Source organism: Grus americana, chromosome 2 (assembly GCF_028858705.1).
Source record: "Grus americana isolate bGruAme1 chromosome 2, bGruAme1.mat, whole genome shotgun sequence".
In the NCBI taxonomy this organism is placed as follows: domain Eukaryota; kingdom Metazoa; phylum Chordata; class Aves; order Gruiformes; family Gruidae; genus Grus; species Grus americana.
The window spans coordinates 145,417,424-145,442,369 of NC_072853.1; the positions used below are offsets into that span (position 1 = coordinate 145,417,424).

General features: G+C 35.9%; 1 protein-coding gene across 1 annotated transcript in view; it reads right to left on the bottom strand.

Annotated features, from left to right (window-relative positions):
- The window catches only part of RUNDC3B (RUN domain containing 3B), a 58,496-nt gene that overhangs the window by 5,327 nt on the left and 28,223 nt on the right, over positions 1-24,946 (bottom strand). The window contains exons 7-9 of the mRNA XM_054814429.1: positions 23,714-23,882; positions 17,366-17,523; positions 31-177 (exon numbers count right to left, since the gene is read on the bottom strand). Of these exons, the coding sequence (XP_054670404.1) occupies positions 31-177; positions 17,366-17,523; positions 23,714-23,882 (474 nt within the window). The remainder of the gene's footprint in view (positions 1-30; positions 178-17,365; positions 17,524-23,713; positions 23,883-24,946) is intronic.

Consider the following 24,946-nt stretch of genomic DNA (forward strand, 5'->3'; position numbering starts at 1 on the left):
AAGGTGAATTGAAATAAATATTCAACTTACTCATCCCATTGTTGATTGTGCTTTCTATAGAGTAGGGTGTCCAAGGCAACAGCATTGACATCCAGAGCTCCTGGGGAAGGCCACTGATTGGTGAGGTGAGTAGTTAATTCTTGTCTTGATCTCAAGTCATTATTCTTTAGCACAGTCCTGTGAATACAAAAAGCAATAAATCTCAGTCTATTAAATGCAATTCCTTGAGGTACAAAAAAAAAAAAAAAACCAGGACAAATAGTCCTGACCGAGTTGATGTTCTACTTAGAGTGACCAATCGATTGCAATTTTCATAAAGTATCTTAAACTATTCATTTTTCCTAGCAGAAGCAACTTAGAAACCTATTGAGAGTATTTAGGAACAGAAAAAAGTTGAAATTAGAATCTTTCTGCAGAAGCAATAAAATAGAACTGCATTCTAAAGATTCTTTCTGCCAGCAGGATGGTTATTAACAGACCAACTACTTTGCAAACCAACTATGGGAACGTGAGGTCCTTTCCCCCCCCCCCTTTTTTTTTTTTAAGTTTGAACACCCCCCCCCCCCCAATACTTTTGCAGAATGAACTAAAAACCAGACATGTTAATTCCATTAAATTCTTCCAGATAAAATATAACATATGGTTATTCTGTTTTCTACCACCTTACAGTTTCTAGTAATTTGTTTTTAAATTACAGAAAATATGTTAACTGAGTACTCTAAATGTTCAAATTAGTTTTGCCTCATATTTCCATGAAGCAGACCAATTTTCTAGAATTCTGGAAACAAGGAACTTAATATGCCAACACTAGAGATCATCTGCAAATGTCATACAGAAATAAGGAAAGTACATGGTTCTTCAGGCTCTAAGACACCATCAGCCTTTTTCCAATAGTAAAAGGCAACCTCTAACCTACCCCTATACTGCTATAGAATAAGTCTAGAAACAAAAGTAATATTGCTTGCTAACCCGTAAATCCTCCAATCCACAAAATACTAGGCAATAGCAAAATGCTGCTTTACAACAAATTTGACTATCTGTGGCCTGAAGCAAATAGGTAATGTTACATATTTCCATACCGAATGTACTCAGGAGTTCAAAGCCAAATGCCATGTTGTTATCTGAAATAGCATTTAAATAACTATTCATGGTACACATACATTCATGTGAATTCACAAATAACATTGTCAACGGGTCTATTTTTACAATGCAGTTTTTATTCTGGTGGTATCTGAACTGTTTAGACAAGAACCTCAGTAAGGGCACATAACACCACCCAGAGTGCCAAAATTTCCCACAAAATAAGGTAAGACAATAGCGAGTTCAGTAAGGAACTTTTAGTTGCTGAGTTGGAGAGAGGAGATAGATGCACAGCAATTTTGCAAAAGAAGGTGGTGAAGCACCACAGTGAAAACTGTTTTCAAGAAACTTTTCTGAAGATGACAAATTCCCCCAGCATTATGCAAGTAAACAATCAACTTTTCTACTCTAGAATCTCCCCCTCACCTTCCTCTCTAAGGGGTCTATAGGAATAAACCACTTTGATAACCCAAAGCTCTCAATAATTTCAAATATCTTGTATGGTATTCACTTCCCCATGTAATTCCTCTAATCCAATGGGGTATATTGAGCATTAAACAGGTCTCTTAAAGGCTTGTTGATCTGAGGAAACTGAAACAGTGACCTAGCAAGTTCTTATGAGGTTAGCCAGTTATACTACCTCACCTCTTATTCAGAAGGACTTCTTACATGCTTTCATAGAAGTTTCCTAACAGGACACGGTTTATATTAGCAACTATGCACACAGTAACTAAATGCAAATTCATACACATATAACACAGGTTCAAATTCCCATTTGGACAACTCTTGTATGTTATCACCACACAACTCAGCAGCAGTATTAAATTATTATTAAATAAACACGCTGAGTGAAGATGACAAAACCACACATCTACAGACAAGTTGCTAATAGTGGAATTTGGGTATTTTACACGGGTTTTTATATTGAGGCTTTTCCCACAAATCTTAATGCTATAGTAACCTGAAGTTTCACCCTTTCTGTGTGGACAAAGAAATTCTGAAACAAAAAGTAGCCAAACTGTTCCAGGGATTTTAGCATAACATTTAAAGACAGTTCCAGTAGATCATTACTTAAACTGCTCTACCATGCTCAGGAAGAAAACCAGGCATCAAGTAGGATACAGAAGTAACTATTCTTCTCCTAAAACTTTTATGCTTTTATTTTGAATCTTTAAAAACATGTAAAAATAACTTTGAATATATAAAATGCATCCAAATACAGTATTCAGTATATGTAAAATAGTAGTATAGACAAGAGGAAGTTACACAAAATATTCACAGCAGGTGCTGGTAGTTACCACCTATTTTTTCAGCCTTGTAGATTATTTAGCTGTTTGTTCTCTTGCAGCCATTTTTCAAGTATCATGAGATTCCACAGCAGCAAAGACTTTTTAAAGGCACTGCTTGCAAACAGCAATTCTCAAGATAAACAAAGGCAGTATCAATTTATGCATATTAACCAGACTTATTTTAAGAGTCAACGTATTAAACTACATGGAATCATAGAATCATTTAGGTTGGAAAAGACCCTTAAGATCATTGAGTCCATCCATCAGCCTAACACTGCCAAGTCCACCACTAAACCATGTCCTTAAGTGCCACATCTACACAGCACACATCATCCTCAAACTCTAATCATTATGAGGCAAAAATGATCCTGCTGCAAATATTCGAAAATGGAAAGAGAAAAGAAATGGAGACAAAAGCATTTACTATAGAAAGGAGTTAAAAAGGAAGGAAAAATGATCAAGTTTTAATGAAAAAAAGCATACAAATTTCAAAACACTCAATGTGAAAAAACGCTGCACAAGATTATTGAGTGCTGTCCTACTCTTGGTCAGACCAGAGGAGCTCTTTCTAGAAGTTAAGAGCTCTCAAAAGACAATGATTTATTTTATCCAAGGCAGATTGAATTTCTACAATAGCACTCTTGTTCCTCAGACTGCAAACATTGTAAGTAGTGCTGGCCAACTCTTGGCTGTGATACTGCAGGTTTTGAAGTAGGACTTTTCTTAACGATCACAATGAGTGCAATGAAGATTATGAGCTCTCCTCTGTATGTTTACTGTCAGGCTGCTTAACCAAAAGAAGAATATTACTGTTAAAACTTATTTATCTGCTAGCATAGCAAAATAAGTTTCGCATATGAAAGCTTTCAGAGGAAAAATTAGAATAAAGTCTTCACAGGGCAACAAAAAAAAAAAGAAATTAAGAATTGGATGGCAAATATGGGTATTTGTGAAATTTACAAGTTTCACAACATATTCAAAAATAAAACATAAAATTAGTATTTTCTGTTACTTACACACACATAAAAAAAGGAACTGCTGAACTCTTTGGGCCTTGACTGGGAAATATTTCAAAAATGTTACTGAAAGTTCACATAAAAATAATGTAATGTGATATATAAACTTCTATATAAAATGCTGGTCTGTAGTAAAACATACTGAACTAGAACAGCCCATGTACGAACAGATTTTATTGTATTGCTTCTGTTCCTGAGAACAAACTGCTGGCGTGAAACGCCAACAGAAAACCAGAATGACCTGAATGCCGGTAGACCGAGACCCAAAGCCTAGATTTTATGAAGGCTATTACCTCATAACTTACAAACATAACTTATATGGAACAAAATCCATAATACGTCATAAGAATAACTTTGAAGATCACAAGTATGCAGTTCTGTATTTAAATAAAATTCACTAAAATATTGTTCTACTGGTTTTGTAGCTGTGATGATTTAAGGATGATGCACGATAAGGTTTGCAGATAGTATGTTAAGCCATTTTTTACATGACTGAAAGCAAGGACATTCCAAAAAGGGAAGAGGAAAAGTAAGAGATACAAGGGTTTATTATAGAGAAAAGTTAAAAAAGAAGGAAATACAATCGGGTTTGAGTGAAAACAAGCAACCAGCCATATACAACAAGCTGTTAACTCCTTTTCTTCAGACTGGAAATAGAAAACTTGAAAGCCAAAAAGAAGATAAGAACAATGGCTTCCAAATGCAATAATCTCAGGAAGGTAGTTGGTACATGGAGAGTACAGTGGATCTGAGTAAGAGATTGTATGATTATTTTTTGAATGAAAGAAAGACAGCATGCAAGATATGGCTGAATAGGGTATCCTGGACTAACAAGGTGAGACTGGGCAGTGCAGAAAGTTTTGTGTAGGGTAGGGAGAATAAGCAAGAATTTATTATGAGAGCAAGGGTGTTAAACTGATTTATGGTATGTCACCTAATCTAGGCATGAAAAAATTACTGATTGTCTGAAAGCCTGTGAGCCTGTTTCCCCCATCCACTAACTCGTATCTTCTCTACTGACAATCAGTTCCATTTCTTTATAATCATGTTGGCAAAAAAGTAGCAGAAGCTCTTTTTTGTGATCTGTGGAGAGAAAATAATTATTTTTCTCCTGCTTTCAACATTTGCATCCTGAGCAGTCCTCACCCCAACAAATATTTTAATAAGATAACTTCATATTGTGTTTAAGGTTCTGAAAAACATTACAAAAATCAAGAAATACTGAAGAGATGGCAGGCAGAGAGAGAAGATTTCCAATTCCTTTGGAAGTAATTGCTGAATTGCTATTTTCGTACTGAACAGTGATAAGTGAGGCAAACCCAGCAAAATGCTTGTTGATATTTATTACAGGAGAAAGGTATTGGTGATGCTGGAAACCAAAGTATTTCAAAAAAATTAATTTTAAAATTATCAAATATCCTTTGTATTACTTCATGGCATAGATTTTTCCATAATGCACATATATAAGAGAAGTATAATACACACAGTCTCACCATGTTAGCCCAGGATACCCTGTTTAAGTTACAAGATTTAAATGGTGAGTTTTAGGGCTTTTTTTAATACCTAAAAAAAGAAAAACTCCATATAAATCCAAAATACTACTGCAACTAATAACTTGTTAGGAAAAACAAGCAGCAAAAGAGATGAGAACATCATCTTAATACTAGAATACATCATTAAAAACTCACCAATATTTGGCTTACAGTTATATTTTTGTTCTCTACATCAGGACCCACTATTTAAATTAAGCTCCTCTTAGAAAACACAGAAAAGTATTCAGTAAAAACATCCTGCTAATGAATTCCTGCCTATTACAAAAGAATAATCATGATTCATTGACTAATCAATACTAACATACTCCCAAGTTAGGAATAAGTGTCTACTTGAAGTGCAGATACATACGCTCCCTCCAGGCTTATAAATTTACTACTTTTATTCAAGAATAACAGCAACAGCCAGAGTATTAACATCAGGTTTATACAGCTATTCCCAGAGATGTCTCTGCATGCTTTTGACTTTCAGCCCTTTAATTGTGTATTTAAGAAGTAGGGAAAAGTGAGATTAGTGAAGTCTTCCGATAAACATCCTTCTCCCCTCGTGTTCACTGGCCCTTTGTCAGGTATTCTCCAAAATATTTACTTGGTGATTTCCTCAACTTTTATTATTTTGAGATGTTTATTTCATGATTTATTATTTTGAGATTACTTATTAAGCACAAGCAGAATATCATTATGTATGGTACGCATATAATAATAAAATGCAATTGACAAATTACTGCTCATTTCCATCCCTGCTCCACAGGATGCTGCTCTTTCAGTTGTTCTGGTACAATCACCTAGAAGTCACTCTCAAAATGGATCATTGAAATGGTCAATTTTTAATTAATTTTTTAAAAAATTTAATTCATAAGGTAACCCCACAAATAGTTCTGTTTGCACTAGCATCGCTTTTGGCAGCTCAGCTACCTCTCAAAAGGATAAGAAATTACTCCTTTGAATTAACACATCTAAGACTTCTGCATCTTGAAACCGTGACCTGACTTGATTCGCTCATTCACAGTGGGAGATGGGGACAAAAGACAGCCTGTACATGGGGTTCCTGCACGCAAAAGGGAAGTGATATAAAAAGCTGATTATCTTTGGTCACTTAATATACTGCACCTATATTACCTCTGGGAATTTAAAAATAAATAAGTAAATAAAAATTAATCTCAAGTTTAGTCCAAGCAAATATAGAAGAAGCCTTATCCTAATATCACTTAAAATTTCTGGTCTCATTTCAGCTAGATTGGATTTCCAATTTCCCCTGGATCCAATACAGATCCATGTCATTGGAAGCCTATTCTGAAAGACCCATTTGCACAGATTTTTTTTGTTTAATAAACAAAAGTCAGTTCTGTTTCCAGTTATACCTATGAAAAACCAGTAATTTCTTACCTGCAGGTTTAATTTCTCCAAATCCAGAAAATGCCAGTCTAGTTGGCAATTTGCCCTCCTACCAGCAGATGAAGACAGGAAATAAACCAAACAGACTAATTCCCTAAGAAAGGGAATTATATCAGATGAGTGCTCCAGTTCAAGAACTACCTGAGTAGTGAAAAGTAAAAGTGAAAATAAAAGCTTAAAAAAAAATAAAATCATTTGAATAAGAAAGAACAAGCTTTAAAAACCTTTATTTAGGACAGGAAATATGGAATGCAAACTTAAATTGATAGCATACATGAATATAACTAAAATCTGTAAGAGCAACTTTAAAATAAAAAGGAACTCTCAAGTTGTCAGTACTGTAGCAAGACAGTGAGCTGTCTGGACTGGTATGTCATTGGACTTTGAGAAATTAGATCAGCAGGTTTGAAAATGAGTTACTTACCAGTAGATTTTGATGGTGCAATATATCACCTCTCAGGTTTGTGCCCTGTTCACAGACACAGTGTATTCCCCAAATTAGATGCCAGAGCAGTTAGATCCCAGCAGACTTTCTAGTGGCAGCCGCTGCAGTGAAAAAAAGCAGGCATGTCCTACCGCACCACATTTTCTTACTCTTTCTGACTGGCCAACAGATCTTCGTGTGCAACAGCAACAGTACTAGTTGTGCCACAGAACAGATCCCCTTGAAGCTTCTCCAGCAGTCTTTTTAGTCCTCCTTTGTTATCTCCTAGAAATCTTGAAATATATCCTCCAGTAATAAAATTACTGTCATCAATTCTATACAGCCTTTGATCTCCTCGACCTTGGAGTAACTTGGATGCGTTTATGTTGGCAGAAATACTGGCAGCTTGATTCCCAAGTTCTAGTATACGGTGGAGAATTTATTTCAGAATACAGACATCCAGAATGGATCAAAACACACTACACTATGTTAAATTTGTGTGATCATTAAAATAGTAGTGCAGCGCGTGACTGACACTTCACATCCTTGGACAAATAACCAGGCCTTATTCCCTTGGAGGAGGATGACAGATACAACACAACTTGTTTCCCCACATAGTAGGTCTTGACTGAAAACAAGAAAAATACTGAACTTGACTTGCAAACAAAATATTAAAAAAAGTAAAGAGCAGCTTTTAATTCAGTTCTTCAACTATCAGATCCCTTCTGCTGGAAAATGGAGGACTCGTAGCAAACAGCTTTTTTGAGAGATTATCAAATTTGGCTTTAGGAAATATTCTCTCAAACAGAGGTTGTCATTCAAGGATTTTTTTTTTTTCCATGTCAGTCATGTAAATACAAATTATCTGTCTATAGCTGAACTCCTTTTAAAAGAACATGACTGTGGGGGTGGAGGTGCAAGGAAAAGAAAAAAAAAAAGAAATCAAGATCTTCCTTCAGAATAGATCAGGAAAACTTCACCAAAAAGAGTGGTCGTCTCAATAATTTTTTGCTATTTTAACATGCTTCCCTTGGATTCAGTAAAAACAGCAGTATCAACTGCAAAATGGTTGGGTACAATTTGGCTTGAAAGAAAAAACCATTTTTTTAAACTTCCACTCACATATTAAGTCAGCAAGAGTTTCGGAAGAGATATCCAACATTATAAGAGTAAGATGGATCTTCTACATACACAAGTAGTTGCCAAAGCCAGCATATTGAAAGCTCTCTGTTGAAAGCTGGAGAGGGACTGTTTACAAGGGCAAGTAGTGACAGGATGAGGGGTAATGGCCTTGAGCTGAAGGAGGGTCGATTTAGATTAGATGTTAGGAATAAATTCTTCCCTGTGAGGGTGGTGAGACACTGGAACAGGTTGCCCGGAGAAGCTGTGGATGCCCCATCCCTGGGAGTGTTCAAGGCCAGGTTGGATGGGGCTTTGGGCAACCTGGTCTAGTGGAGGGTGTCCCTGCCCATGGCAGGGGGGTTGGAACTAGATGATCTTTGTGGTCCCTTCCAACCCAAACCATTCTATGATTCTATGATATAAGGTCCTTCAGAATGCCATATTTCTAATTACAAAAAAGTGAATATGGGAATGTTGACTGACTTTCAAGGACAGAGGACCATGTTGGTTCAAAAAAATTCTTCCTAGTAGCTGAATGGAAATTAATACAACCACCAAACTATGCAAACGGTAAGACAGAGCTTCAAAGTCTAAGGTAATTGCAGAATGAAAAAAAAAAAAGCAGGATGAAAATCTGATCAAAGGCGGGGGGGGGGGGAGGGGGGATGGCCGCAAACAAAAAAACACACACAGAGAAAAGAACAGTAGAAATGGAGAAATGGGAAGCAAAACCAGGTGGCAAATAAAAATCTTTTCCAAGTGTAATTTGAGTTATAACTTCGATAACAAAATACCAAATATTTTATGTTAAGTGGTTGCATAAGAATACCTCAATGACAAACAGAAAAAGTACCAGTCTAAATCTCAAGCACTTGCTATCCAAATAGAAAGGCAGCTAATAAAAGCTTCTTGCTCAAGAAATCGAATACCACACTACTATTTCTTTGGTTATAACTTCAGACATTTCACTTTCTCTATTTTAAGCCTTTCTTTTTCTACTTTTAAATCATTTAAACTGTGTTTTATTTTACCAAAACATTGAAAAAAGACACAAAGTTGTAGCCTTAAAATTGGATTTTGAAGAAAGAAAAACAAGTTGTATCCTAAATTTACAAACACCATCCATAATTTTAAAAAAATCCAAACATTTCTGTGACTGTGTGTGTATGCACACTGACCTGTAACTCAGCTTTCTTTTGGTCAAACTATTTGTATTTAGAGGAACTCTTAATTTTGTTTTGAAAGTATAAAAGTGGAACTTTCTATTCCTTTCTACTGGATGAAAATTAATTCTCTATCTGTTTTACTTAAACCAATATATATAGCCACATAAAACTGAAGTTTAGGATAATTTAAATATCAATTTCTTTTGTCTAAAGAATCTTAGAGATATTGCTTCAGTATATCAATTATAAAATAATATCTCTGCAAATACAGAACTAGCCTCTCCTTACCATTCTAACCTGGCACCATTCTTCCACCTTTACAAAAATTGGCTATATTTTTGCTATGTGTCATAAAAAGTCCATTTAGTTTGGTATTGAACTTTATGTAACTTGCATTAAATATATTAGAAGAATGTAAAAATAACTTTTATTCAACTCTTCTCACTTATGTATAACCATGACCAAATACTAGCTTTTCCCATCAGTATCTTCCAGAATATAGAAGCAAATCTACAGTAAATGACTATGAGGGTTAAGAAATTAAACAAGAAAAATTGAGACTCTCAGAAGCAAATGGTAATGCAAGTTGATTTATCTAAATGAGTAAAGCACAAAGAGATCAAATTCAGTCTCTATGATTGTACTCCAGGAGTTAATGATTATGCATCATGATTGACTTATCCTATTTTTTTAGCTGATGTTCTCTATCCCCTCCATTTGCAGTGAGTATCAAGTTACTCAAACCCTTTTATGAAATCAAAGCCTCAAGTTCACCTTTTCTAGTCATGAGATAATTCTTTTTGTGGAATTCAAAGAGGAAAATGTTGATGTTTATTGTATAGGTCCTTTAGCACTACTATGCCAAAGCAAGTATTCTTTTTCTGCCACAGTTCAGGTAAGTTCAGGTAATATTAACAGAGAAAGAAACTCCATGACCCATACGACATGCTTTCCTACTGGGAATGTACATTATTTGCAACTGCATTGCACTGAGACCCCCAAAGGTTTGATACTTCTCATTATTATTTTGAAAGGCCTTAGTTCCCCCACTCCCAACCTTTTAATTCTACATTAGATAAAAATTCTGGAATTTGGAATATGTGAAGTGCTAATGTCCAAGTAACTTAAAGCTTGCTTCTTTTATGCAATGCCTTTATCCACAGAAGTATAGCCATGGGAGAAAAGAGAAAAGGTACCACTATAAAAACAGATTTTAATATTATAAATTAAAAACTCAGAGAAGGGGACACATTGCCATGCTAATGTCATTAAGTATGCAAATGGTCAAAGTGAAAGTTCCTATGATTCTCTAACCCACTAAGGGGAAAAAAAAAAAAAAGAAAAAAGAGAAAAAAGAAAAAAAAAGAAAAAAAGAAAAAAAAGGAGAGCAGAGAGAAGAGACTCCTTACAAAAATGATTATTTTTCACTTTGGAGTCAGCCAGTGTTTTGCTGTAAATTTACCAATACATCTTATTCTTGAAGACACTAATAACATCAAAAGCTTTTAATTTTTTTAAAATTTAAGGTTTATTTTAATACAAGCCTTTTATACTCCCTTTTTAAAAGTTCAGAATGAGATATTAAAATATAAGGGCTTAAGAATAAATTCCTCCTTATCTGCTTCACCTTGCAGAGTAAGTCCTTTTCTTCAGGCTGCTATCAATCCAGAAACTTTCGGCTTCCTGCTGCGCAATAAAACCATGCAATTCCTCTGGATTCTAAGAATAGCGTGTCCTCCGTCATGTTGGAGGCTTGGCTGCAATTTTGTTTAATTCTGCATATTTCTTTGCTGTGTCTCACTCTGTATGCTCCACTCTGAATTGCAGGAGTCTGTCTGTCCATGTACTACGCCCAGCTGAACTTTTGTAGTTATACTCTTAAGCAAAAAGGAAACTCCCATGTTGCACGTTTCCACCTTACTGAAAACAGAACTTTCCTTCTTGCTGTCTATCCACACCTTTGTAAAACAGAACAGGCATACAATATTGCAGCAAACTTCAAAAGAAAGAATTCTACAAAAATAAAATCCAAAACTCTGCCTAGACAAAAGAGTTTTAACATCTGTCAAAATATGCAATATTTTTTCTATGCTTTAAAAAAAAAAAAAATACAGACAAGTTGAGAAAAGAAGGAGCTGAAAGCAGACCAGACTGCAATGCTAAGGTTTTAAAGCTGCTGCTGCAAATTCAAGGGAGACAGAGGACATACAGGAAGCATTACAAATAAAAGCATGGCTAATGTGAAGTATGGTTTGATAGCAAGGATCCGTGAAAGCTTTAAAAGGAAAGAAGGATTAGCATCCTCAGTTTTGACATTCTAGGAAAGAAATTCGGCAAGAAGATCAAACATTAAATTTTAATCTTCCAGTGAGAAAACAAAGCAGCATCAACAAATTGGATTTACTGTATTTATGCAGTTGAGGAATACAGCTTCTTAAAAAAAAAAAAAAAGTATTACAAGAAGACTATCTGAAAGTGAAGGTAAGAGCGCTAAAGAAGTGACCCAGCTTTCCTATTTCTCTAGATGATTTAGTTTTTGAGTGAGGGTTACAAAGCCAGGTAATCCACATTTAAAGTTTTATTCACAAGGAGACACAAAACACAGGCTGAATTTCAAAGCCTTTGCTCAGACTCTTCTTCTGTTTCCTTGGACAAGCTTTTCTCAGCTTTGTCCCCAACAGCACAGTTATAGCCTACATCCTCTCCAACTTTGTGCCTTCATCTGTGACCCTCCCCTGCCTGCTCTCAGGCAGAGTATTTGTGGCAACACTCTGAAGGCTCTAGAGCATTTACAAACAGAATCTTCAAAAAGCATGGAAAAGCACAGATACTACTTTCATGAGCAAGTTTTTTAACCAAATGGGGCATGATCAATCTTTGGAAATGAATCATCTTTGCTACAAAGAATATAGTAAATCTTCCTTTGAGTACTCCATAATAGATCTGATAGAACACGGTGTATTTGAAACAGAGAAGCTCATTTTGCCTGGACTTAAACAGGTATGAATTTACTCTGGCATGCTGCTCTCACAGAACTACTGTGGCTCTATGTTCAGGCACTGCTGAGAATGAGCCGATGGACTTCTCTCAACAGCATCTGTGCTAGCCTGAGCTCAATGCAGGCTAACAAAGGGAAAAATAGGTGTGTGGACAGAGTACTCCAACAGTCAATGCCTGGAAAATAGTGAAGCATAAGTGACAGGCTGTGTACAACTTAGGCATGGAAACATACACAGAATATTTACTGTAATTAAAGAGTATCACTGATGCAAACAGTCTCTCAAAGTTGCAACTAAACTGTCATTTCCTGTCTTTACAAAGACATTTGTATTATCCAGATGGGAACTGCATTATTGCTGGATCTATCAGACAGCTATATTAAAATATTCAGAATGGAATATGTGCACTGTTTGGGCCTGGAAAAGACTGACCAATTCTGAAGAAACAGCCAGACAAATTAAAGAAATCTAGCTTTAAGATTTGCTAAAACATACAAAAAATTATTAATTATACAGACAAGCTTAATACAATGTAAACCAGGAGTGTCCCTACAATTTAATTTGAGTCTTATTTGTGCCATAACCAAAGACAGAATTCCAAACACTGAAGAGTTTTCTTGAATTTCCTTCCCTTCACAGGCCCTTCCACAAAACACCAGAAAAAGAAGGGATAGAGGAAGAAAAAACAGAGGGAGATAAAAACCAGAGCAGTATGAAATATAGCATAGCCACTGAATCTAAGAAATAAATTTTCAATACCTGTGATAAATTAAAAAAAAAAAATTAAAATATTGCACCAGTTGGGACAAATGGGCTGTACCATCTTACACCAGGCACACCAGCTTGAAAACCTGAAAAATACCTTAGGACGAAACCCATGTTGGTAAACATTATGCACTATTGTCATTTCAACTAAAATCACAGCAGAGGAAAAAAAAATTTAAAACATTTTGAGCTTTTTTTTAACCTTTGTATACAATGGCTTCCTTTTTCCTTATCACTTCATTTAAAAAGCTTTTTTTTGTTAAAGTGATTACCTTTTATAACATCAGTCAGTCACTACACCAGAGATGAGTCACTATTCAGGAAATTGATGGAATCTCTCTTGTAATCATATGTCAATATTTGACATATATAAATATCAATATCAGATGCAGAATCTGAACTTTAAAGTGACAAAGATCAGCAGAGTTTGCCTTAAACACAGGTAGTAAGTCAAAAGAAAGACCCAGAACCACCCCTAAGGGACAAAAAGCCTGTTTAAGCTGAGACAAAGAGCTTTAATGCAAGGATGTTGAGGGCAAACCGTTCCAGATTTTGCCCAGTCACTTCTTCGACTGAGCTAACAACTAGTCCTTCAAGGTGGTGGTCTCCAAAGTGGGGTGCATAAGACAACCCTTTAGGGTACAGGAAAAAAATACTTTTTGTACAGTTAATAAATGAAAACAATTAAACATAGGGTTTATTTCATCTTTATCACATCCTTTATAATTTCTATTTTTGTGTATGTTTTATAATGTATATCATATATTAGTACAGTAGCACAAGTATATACTTTATAAATAAATAAATGTACCTATTTGGGGAGGGGGAGGTGCTCAGAATTTTTTTTGCTGATGGGGTGTACAATCAAATGTCTCTCTGCTCCAAAAGACATTCAACACTTCTTTGCAGAATCTTAGAGGAGGAAGAAATGGCTGCCTCCACAAGCTTTGAATACTGCAGGATACAGTTTCTTGATGATTTGGGATCCCTCTCCCATCACATTTTGAATGTTATGGAATTCAAACTGTTTTCTTCAGTTAGACACACTGTGGATCACAGGCTTCTCTTGCTTGTTCTCCTGTGAGCTGTTCTTTTTAAGTACCTCAAGGCCTTAAGAACTGCCCCACCCTCAATGTAAAAATACGCTATTTCTGTCGAGAGTGGAGCCGAAAGCACTGTTCTCTAATATTCAACTACAACAAGTCCCAGATAAAAACACATCCCAGTGACAGCAAACACTTCTGAAGAAAGCAAATGAAAGCCAGAATATGCCTCATCATTATTACAATTGACACATATCACTAGGCAATCACTTCACCTGGAGATGCTGAAAGTGTGGTAAAAGAGCAAGCTGTTCTTAAAATATAACAGAACAATTCCAGTTGGAAGGGACTTAAAACGATCATCTAGTCCAACTGCCTGATCACTTCAGGGCTGATCAAAAGTTAAAGTGTATTATTAAGGGCATTGTTCAAATGCCTCTTAAACACTGAGGCTTGGGGCATCAATCACCTCTCTAGAAAGCCTGTTCCAGTGTTTGACCACCCCCTTTGTACAGAAATGTTTCCTAATATCTAGTCTGAACCTTCTTCTTGATCAACTGTGCATTAGTTTAAACGTGTCTGACTGATGATTAGGTGGTCTACTGCAGTTTCACTTTTCTAACTTGATTTGCCACCAGACACCTGCCAGCAAAGTGAGGTGTCCAATCCCTAGATGGGTGGGCATATTACTAAGAAATTCCATTAAGTTCAGAGACATAAAAAAAAGTTGCTCTTTTGTAAATAACTAATTTGATAATTTTTCAGCCTTACTATTTTCCAGATATTGGTATTCATGAGATCTATGAAATAGCTTTTAATTAAACTGAAAACTGTGTTGTTCACTGTAGTTTGGATACTCAAGCATGTGATACAAAGTCAAGAATACTGAAAATTCTAGAACATTAAGTTTTGCATAACAGCTGTAAAACAAAAATTACTTTCACGTTTCTCCAATCTCCTATCTCCATATTTATTTCATGCTTTACAGCAAATTGCCTTGTTAAGTGTGAATATGGAAAAGTTTCTCTGCAGGTAATCTAATTTATAACCTGAATGCCTTGTCGATCACTAGTGTTATCTGGTTTCCAAGTCAGAAACAATAACCTATACTGCCAAGAAAGCCAGATGTCTATTCCCTACCCTCACTTTTTTTTGGGGGGGGGGGGAGGGGTGGGGGTGTGGGGGTGTGCAGGGCAGACTTAGACACAGACTCAGATTCTGCCCAAATCCATTGAGAGTACACATAAAGACTTTTGACTTGCATGCCTGTGAAATACCACTTTGGAAACTTTAACAAATACTTACTCAACAGAAATTTGAAGCAGTAGAACTCGCTACTTTAACAACAACAGCCAGTGGAATAGAAAAGCATCATTAAAAAGAAAATATAGAAAGTTTATTTATAATAGTTTCCATTACACAGCAAATGATCCTAAATCAGATCTCAAAGTGTTTTACAAACAGCAATGTAATATGTCTCAGGCAGAATTACAATCCCAAACTTGCTCTTAGCTGCTGGTAAAGAATTCAAAAAGATTACAGCGTACATTCACTACTTCAAAATGCTATTAATGGTAGGGGAACAAAACACTAAGATTTGGAATTACATGAACACCATTCTAAAACACTGGACCATAAAAGCAATTGGCCAAAACTCATGCCTCATTACAGACATATTAGTGCTGTCAGGTCACCCTTGGTCAGAAATAAAAAAGCAGAAGGAAAAAACAAGCATGAAAGAATGATTAAAAGATGTTCATTATGACTGGTGTTCACCATCAGAAACCTGCTAGGAACAGTTCATCCCTTCCCTCTCCTCAATAAGGAACTATGAGGTCCTAACACACTTTACGAAGAGCTCATCTGAGAGGCACGCTACACTCACAACAGTAACAATACAAAATTATACCTCTCTCTTTCCAAGTATCTAGTGCAGTCCAGGCTCCTGACTGCAGTGTCTTATAAACAGCTATACAAGAACGCACTATCAAGATACAACAGAAACTGCTCCACAATTTGAGCCTTTACATAAGAAAGCCAGCAAACAAAATCAAACCCCAAAGACTGAGATCTTTAGAACAGCCTGAGATATTTAGAACAATAGTTCAGCTAAAAATTAACAGCAGGTCTGAACATTCATGATTTCCAAGTATCAGAGTGGGTTTAAATGAGCTCACATCTCCCCCCCACCAAATAATCGGAGAAGCCAAAGAAGCATAACACGAATCATTAGCTATATCAGTAAGTTCAGAAAAGAACTGAAGAACAGGTATCTCAAAAGCTTTCAAGCAATCAGAAAAAAAAGAAAAAGACTCGAAAAACATATTTTTTCTTCCTCAACTCTAAAATTAGCAGACATAAAATGCAAATGCTGTATTCCTGAGGATTTTCATAAAATCCATTTCAAGCACTGGCAATAAAATGATCTACCACAAGATAAGGAGGAGAAGGGGAAAAAAAACCCCAAAACAACAAAAAAACAACCCAAAACTTTGTTTACAAGCTAGAAGTACTTTTTACTGCATAGAAAAGACCCTTCTGGGTCGTGTCTCTGTGAGACGTTAGGCAGAGGGAACTAAAGTACCCTAAAGCCATCTTTATATTCATTTCATCCTGGTTTGTTTCAAAGGCCACAGATGCCTTCCATTTTACTTCAGGGTTCAGACACATACAGATTACTCCAGATATAAGGTGAAATAATTTATCTTGTATTTGTTAGGAACAGAACAGAACATACAATTAATTTAGATGCCTACTATAGCCGTCTTGTGGCAATTTATCCCCAGGACCAAGTCCTCCATCTCTCTTGGTCTTTAAATATTACCAGGGACAGTCTCTGCAAAGGGACAGTACCTCTCTACCCAACAGAGAGCGCTGGGAGAATAAACTACCTAAGGATGATAAGATACTCAAACATTTACCATATTAGCATATCATGCTATTAAAAAAATTAAACCTTTTCCTGTTGTTTTAGCATTTTGCCTTGCATTGAAGAAAGGGTGAGTAGCAAACTATTTCATCAGTTTGAATATTTTTAGGACTACCAGATGAAATTCTACTGCATCTGAGCCCCATGCAAATAAAATAGAATCTATGCAAAGAAAATAAATATTTCATTATTGTCTCTTGCCTAACATTTTAAAAACACTGTTCAAAACGAAGCTGCTTCCAATATTTTTTTAAGCGTAGCCTTAAAGATGGAAGTAATAAAATATAAAGAACATTTTATAAAAAGGTGTTAAAAATTTAAGCAAGTTTACTGTAACTATTTCAGATCTAAAAAAAAAAAAATCTCAGAATTATTCTGTTGTACACTACTACAGCTTTCAGGGCAGCCATTTCTGAATATAAGACTTGTCGGGGGGAAAAAAAAAAAAGAAGCTAAAATACATCAATTTCTTCAAGAAGTTCGACTCATTTCCACAGGACCAGAAGTTCTTCATATTGTATAGTTAAATAAGGTCAATAAATTAAGCAATATTGCTCTAACAACGTTTCTCCATTATACTAACTTACAACTGGTCTTGCAGTTCCACAATGATATATTCCAGCTGTTCCTTCTCCATTTTATGGGCTAGATCCATATCTTCAATTCTTTGTAGTAGCAGTTTATTCTGTGAGACAGATTCAGATAGCTGGTTTTCTCTGAGTCGTACCAATTCTTCAAGGTAACCCTGGAAATATCAGTGTTAGAAAGCCTTAAAGAACACACTATCAAAAAGACCTTTTCATTATGTATGTTCACATTTTTCTAGTTTAAGATGTATATAGTTCTCCTTCAGTTTTGTTGTAGGTTTTTTTATTATTTTATCTTCAAACATACTAGTAAATTTGTTGATGTTTCCTAATAGTTATCAAGAAAATAATTTACTGGTTTATATTCCCATGGAGGAACAGAATAATGGACGAAACAATGAGACAGGAATGCCACCAGCATGAAACATTAATTCATTTTTCAAAACCAACATAGAACAGTCACTAGTACAAGAAAAAGATCAGAACTCTATGACTTAACAGATGCAGAATGTTAGATATTGCATAAGAAGGACAGGAGTAGAATGTATCTATATGGATCTGTATAGTTAATGAAAGGGATCCAGAATTATTATAAAAGAAAACCAACATTATTTTAAAGTTTCTTTGAAAACTGCAATACCACATCACATATTAAAATGACAAAGAAGAAATTTATTGAAACAAATATTCATCTACAGTAAAGCATAAGGTAGGACAATTGGTGAAGGTCACGTCTTTTAGTAACATTGGATATGTACAGCTAGAATGTGAATGTGCATTTATGTCATCATTTTTCCAGCTGTCCTGGTTTTGGCAGGGACAGAGTTAATTTTCTGCCTAGCAGCTGGCATAGTGCTGTGTTTTGGATTTAGGATGAGAATAATGTTGATAACACACTGATATTTTAGTTGTTGCCAAGCAGTCAAGGACTTGTCAGCTTCTCATACTGGCCTGCCAACAAGAAGGTGGGGGGCCCCCAAGAAGCTGGGAGGGGACACGGCCAGGACAGCTGACCCAAACTTCCCAAAGGGATATTCCATACCATATGATGTCATGCTCTGTTTGTAACAAGGGGTGGGCTGGGAGGCAGTTCAGCTCGAGAACTAGCTGAGTATCGGCTCAGTGGTGAGCAAATGTGCTGTGCATCACTTGTTTTGTATATTATTATTATTATCTTCCTTTTCTGTCCTATTAAACTGTCTTTATCTCAACCCACAAGTTTTACCTTTTTTTTTTTTCTTTTCAATTCTCTCCGCCATCCCACTGGTGGGAGGGGAAGCGTGAGCAAACAGCTGTGTAGTTATTTTAGCTGCCTGCCGGGTTAAACCATGACACCAGTTGATACTATAAAAGATATGAGGTAGTCCTAATCACACTCCAACTACTTAGTCATTTACAAAAATCCACAATGTGAGTATTTAACAGCAGCTGTGATGGCAGGCTGGTCACAAAGTATGCTCACAAATTACACATCTGGTTACAATACTAAGGAGCTATATCTTTTTCTTCTTCAAGCAGAGTCCCAGCATGTCAGATTCTTAGTTAAAGCTGGATACAGTAAGTCTATACTGCATAAAATTTTGCACATTCCTTGAAGCCTGTGAAAAAATGCATAACTCTTTCATAGGCGCCCACACTAAAAAAAAAAATAAAAGTAATTTTCACAGACACAGAACAGGCATAGTCCTACTGAGTAGGAAAACAAGTTTCACACTAGATGATCAGTAAAATGCTACTAATATAATCCATCACAACAAAGACGATTAAGAGTTTGGAGCATCTCTCATATTAGAGGAGGCAGAAGGAGCTGGGATTGCTCAGTCCAGGGCTGGGAGGGGAGGGAAGAGGGGGAGGAAGAGAATCATATCAATGTGTATCAGTGTTTAACGGGAGGGTGTAAAGAGAATGGAATTGGACTCTTCCCAGTGAAAAGAGGCAACGGGCACAAATTGAAATACAGGAAAGTATTTAAATGTAGGAAAAAACTTTTTTTAATTTTTTTTTTATTTTTAAATAAGCACTGGAACAGGTTGTCCAGACAGGCTGGGGAGTCTGCATCCTTGAGATATTCACAACCCAACTGAACAAGGCCCTGAGCAACCTGCTCTAGTCTACCTTTTTATGAGGAGGAGAGTTGGACTAGACAATCTCCAGAGGTGCCTTCTGTCCACAACTATTCTATGATTCTATGATTAATTACAGTTCTATCCACTGGATGTATTTATATTTGACAGGAATTTATGTTAGTTTCGGTACAAGTTCCAAGGAATCTTAAGAGCTTTTTAGTATGCCTAGTTCTGCCCCGTCAAATTTTATTGTTATCTTGATTGTTAAGGTACTCCTTGGAGCTCTAAGTAGTGTTTTCAAAGTACTAAATGATGCATTAGGACATACACAAATTTCCTGCCTCCCAGAAATGTTAAACAGACATTTTACAAAAAGATTTTAGATATGAAGCATCAGTATCAGAATACTATGGACAATAAATACCTCTACCTATAATGGCATGGAGATGCATCATCCCACCACTGAAAGTATATAAAACTCCAGCATAAACAGTACACAAAGAATTTAGGCATTTACTACACAAAAGTGAACAGTTTACACCATTCCAAAATAGGGAAGGGATAACTTCCACATAAGTAATAAATGTGTAAACTATGACTCATTAATCTGGACAAGAGACAACTTGGAAAAGACAAACTCATTGTATTTCCAGAGTGGTCTGGAGAGGGCAGGAAGGAAGCAACTGTTCATTAAAATACAAGAGCTAGGCACCATGAAACAAAGCTAGTAGGAGCCAGATTCAAAAGACAGAAAACGATGTGGCTTTTCACACAACAGATGGTAGATATGCAGAATACTTTGCCAAAAAAATGATTCGGATGCTAAAAATTTACATGGGGTCAAGGAGATATTTGACAAGTATTTGGAAGAGAGATCCATTACGGGTTACTAAACAGACAACCCTTATCAGCTTCAGGAAGTCCTTGAGCTGATATGTGTTGGCCAAGAAAGTATTAGAGGAAAACCAGTGCAAATACATTTGCTTTGTTTTTATTCTTTCCTCTACATCTACTTCAGGCAAGTATCCAAGATAGAATAGCAGGATAACCAAGGATTCTTGGTCTAAACCAGCATAGCATTGTTGATCCAATAAAGCAATGCTAGGATTTACCTTGGTAAAAGAATACCTGACCCTATCTTGCCACTCAAACAACTCAGAAGATATGGATGCCTTTATCTTAGCTGAAATCCAGTCATTTGGTATATTGTGACCCTTGCAAACTTCATTCACCTGTGCTATTAATGACTGCACATACTTAGGAGGCACAAAAGGAATTTATCATTGTTTGAACAAAGTGAATGACAATAGAGCAAAAGACGGATTTATCTCACTACTATTTTAATTCACTATATCAGTTACTAAAAATACATTATTTTCAACTTGGTCTTCTTGTCACAAACATCCAGTTTTCCAACACACAGAATGTCAAAAGCCCCTCTGAAAGAAAACACTCTGATTGACTGGTACCTACTGCATTGTGTGCAACTTGATTGTTGCTGCAACTTACTGCCATGAAAAAGGTCTTGAAAAGGGAAGGAGAGAAACACTCAGGAAAGGAGCTCTATTTCATAGTCCATCTAACCTCTTAATGGTCATCTGTTCAAATTATAATAGAACAGATGTAATATAGTTGAAGTGAATTAAATAAAAATTTGGCAGGAACATCCCAAATGAAAATTAGTCAAAGGAAAATTTTGTGTCTGTGGGAATAAAAAAGTTATTTTGCTGCTGTAATTGTCAAGTAGGCATTCTAAAGGAGGGCAAGTAGGGAAGTGTCAATGGCTGTCAGAGTAGCTATCATTTTGAAAATTGTACTAAATGTACCTAAGTTTTCAAAGAGTTATCATGAAACTGATTTGTATTCACCCCTACATCAGTTGACTATAAAAGTTGGCAGTTCATTAAGAGAATGCTACAAGGAATAATGTGACTCACGAAAATAGTAATGCTCAAAAATTTGAAATGCTCAGTATCAGATAAGCGAATAACTTCCCATAGAGTAGAAATGTTTCTGGATCTTAGACTCCTGAATAAACCAAAACCTCCATTTGCTGCTACAGCCCCTGAAGATCTTTGTGCTTTTGTAGACTTAAAGCTACCTAGTGATTCTGGCTAGTGGATTTGGACACCATGTTTCCATACTGTTTCTATAAATGTCTGTCACAACTTTGATGGAGTATCCTTCATGGGGCATCCTTGGAAATTAACTACTTGGATGTATTCAGAAAAATAAACATCCACCTATTTTGTTCTCTTCAATGCTTCTCCAGGACTGATGACACTTTCCTCATTAAACTCCAAATTATTTTACAATCTCTGGGGAGTGAGGGGAAAAGCAGAGTTCAAACCAATCCTATGTTTTTGTCTGGACACAAGGATGAAATGCTGTCTTGAATATGTTCCTGTACCTCAAAGACTGTTGGGTGGGTGGGGGAGGGGGAAGGTTTTCATTTTGTTTATGTATTTGAAGAGATTCCTTTTGAATGGCACATTTTGGTTTACAAAAGCAGGGAAAATGTTATTTCCAAATGGAAAGTGATACCACATTGGCTGAGAAGATCGTACCAGCAACCCGGATGCCAACATTTAAGGTCGTATTTAAAAAATGAGAAATCTAAGGGACCAAAAATAGAAAAGAAATAATTGTATGCATATTTTTAAAAAAAATACCTCTCACATCTATCATCCCACAGTAAGTTGGACTTTTTCACTGTTATTTAGAAAAGCTTTAACTAGTTTATCTCATATGCATTAAAGTAAACCAACTTTGATTCTACCCATTCTATATTAAGTCTGACATTTAGCAATCCATAGCTACATTTACCCTAATGAACTGAGCATAGCCAGGACTCCTTCTCAGGTATAGTTTCTCAGTCTGGCTATATCTATACTAAAACTCAAGTTCCAAAGGGCCATGTCTGAAGTCATACTGGTTATTTGGAATGATCACTGACACACACTAATTCACAACTTGTGACCTGAAATAATCTGGGAGAGTGCTAGTTGTCCCAGGCCAAAGCCATGCCAACAATCATTCTTAAAATTTAAATATGTATGTGACTGAGTTGGTAGCAGGACCTGGGCCACAGTTAATGTACTGAGTCCCAACTGGCAGAAGATCCATTCTAGATGCCATCTGCCCCTCTCTTTTTTCTTTTTAAAAAAAAAAAAAAAAAAATTTTTTCTTCTCAGTACAGTAAAAACTAGAAAGGCAGAGAGATAATCTTGTTATTCTAATGCCCTAAAATAAAGGAAATAATTAACCTCCAAGCACCCTGACGTAGTTCCAGCTTTTCACATGCTTTACTGTGTTCAGTTTCAACAAAATCAAATTCTGACATTAAGAAAAAAAGAATACTAAAAATACTAATAACGTTCTTTAAAAACATTAACCATTTGTCTTTAATTTTTCTTCCCTTTCATTTTGCCTGACCTCTCCTTTCTTTTTTTGTGCACTGTTTCTTCAGTGTCTACAAACAGTCTTGCCCCTTCTCTCTGTCACTAGCTAATACATGTTGTTGTCTCTGCAGTTGTAATATGTTGTTATGAACAACTGAGAAACACTTTGCTTTTAAAAATACTAAAATACTAAAAAGTTTGAACATATACTTCACCTTTAACTTACAGTATTTTGGGTGGTAGTTGGAGAACCTACCTTTCATTTCTACAGTAACATTCAATATGCCACCTAAATTATTAAAATCAAACACTTTTTTTTTCTTTCCCATTCTAGCTTGAAGCAGGTCTTAAAACTATATATTTTCTAAAGATCCATTTCAGTATCATTGAGAACATAGTTCTGCTTTTCACTCGTAGATGGATTACTTTGCTGATCATTTTTGTTTACTGTAAGACTAAATGTTAAAGTTTAACATCACTATCATTACAAAAACCTTCAACTGGCAGTCTACCTACATCAATAAAATTCTATGGCCTCTAAGGAGGAGGAAAATCACGTGGGCAGTCATGTTCACTTCAAGCTCACAACCTAACAGCTTCAGAGATACACTGCTTGTAACTCTGAGATTGGAAAAAGGAGTCAAAGGTTCTATATTAGATTGTGAAATCTGATCTCCAAATTATTATTATTCTCTTTCTCCTGCTCCCAAACCAATGAGCAAAGATACTTAGATACTCTGAGGACTGTAAAATTTAAGACCATTTATATGAAGCTAAATAATATTAACTATATTTTTCTGCCTTTGCTTAAATGGATATGTCACCAATTGGCTGGTGATGAGCTTTGGCTCCCTCAGCCCCACACAAAACTAATCTTTTACCTTCTGTTCCAATGCAAGGCGGTACTTCTGCTCTACCCTTTTGCATTTGTTGTACCAACTGTTTTCATCTGTGATGAAAGGAGGACCAACGTTCTCTGGAGTACTGCCTTCACTGCCACTACTGCCCAGCGTTCTTAGCTCTTCTTCATCACTGCTGATGCTGTCAGAACTGAAGGATCATATTTATTAGCCAAGTGAAAAGCTGTGTTTGTTAAAATGCAAATTCCCCTTGAAATTAAAGCACCATATTTCTTAAAGATACCTAAAACTCTGTAAACCAAAAAGAATAAAAAATGTTGGGATAGGACAGATCACCAAATACAACTTATATTTCAAACTTTTATTTGTAAAGCCACCTAAAGAATAGGCAAAGATTTGCTTGTGATCTTAGTCAAGCTGTCCATGGTAAGTCAGACTTATGTCTGTGGGATACTCTCCTGAAATACAAAGGGCCAATGCATTACGATATGCTATCTAAGGAAGCAGTGACTTAATCTTTCCTTCACAAATATAGGGCAAAGAGTAGTATCTGAAAATAAATTGTATTTGTTTTTAAAAATGCAGAAAAATAAAGAAGTGATTGTTGTTACGTTAAATTATGATAAATTTAAATGAGAATGTACAGTTATGGTTATAGCAAAGACTATGTGCCTATTATTTCACAGAACATAAGTATGACTCTATATAGTATGCAGATTCATTGTTAAAATATCTCCATATAATCCAGAATCAATGTATGCCAGAGAATTCAGACATCTGTCTCAAAGGCAAGAATTTTAATTTATCCATTAGAAATCTTCCCTTACAACTATGCTTTCAACTACATTAACAGCATTTACTAGGGTTTTTTTAAGTAATGATTCCTGCAACCCCATGATCCTGCCACAATGCAAATTCTGCTATAACTGAACCATGCAGTTTGTCATTAACATGTAAGGTAATACGAACTTCAAGAGAATAACTAGGATGTTTCATGTTCAGTTGCACATCTTCAAGACTACTTCTACTTGCCAACTGCTTTCTTTATTTTGGCAAACCTAACAATTGAACACATTCCATTAATTTCCATGCTTTTTGGAGATGCCAAATTGCTATTTGATCTGTTAGATAGCAATCATGCTTTTTATTGTTAATCATATGGCTGATTGGAGGAGCAAAATGTAGCTGGAAGGTCAGATTATATATACGCAACTGGCCATGATTTTCTATTATGTGCTAACTGCTCATGCTGCA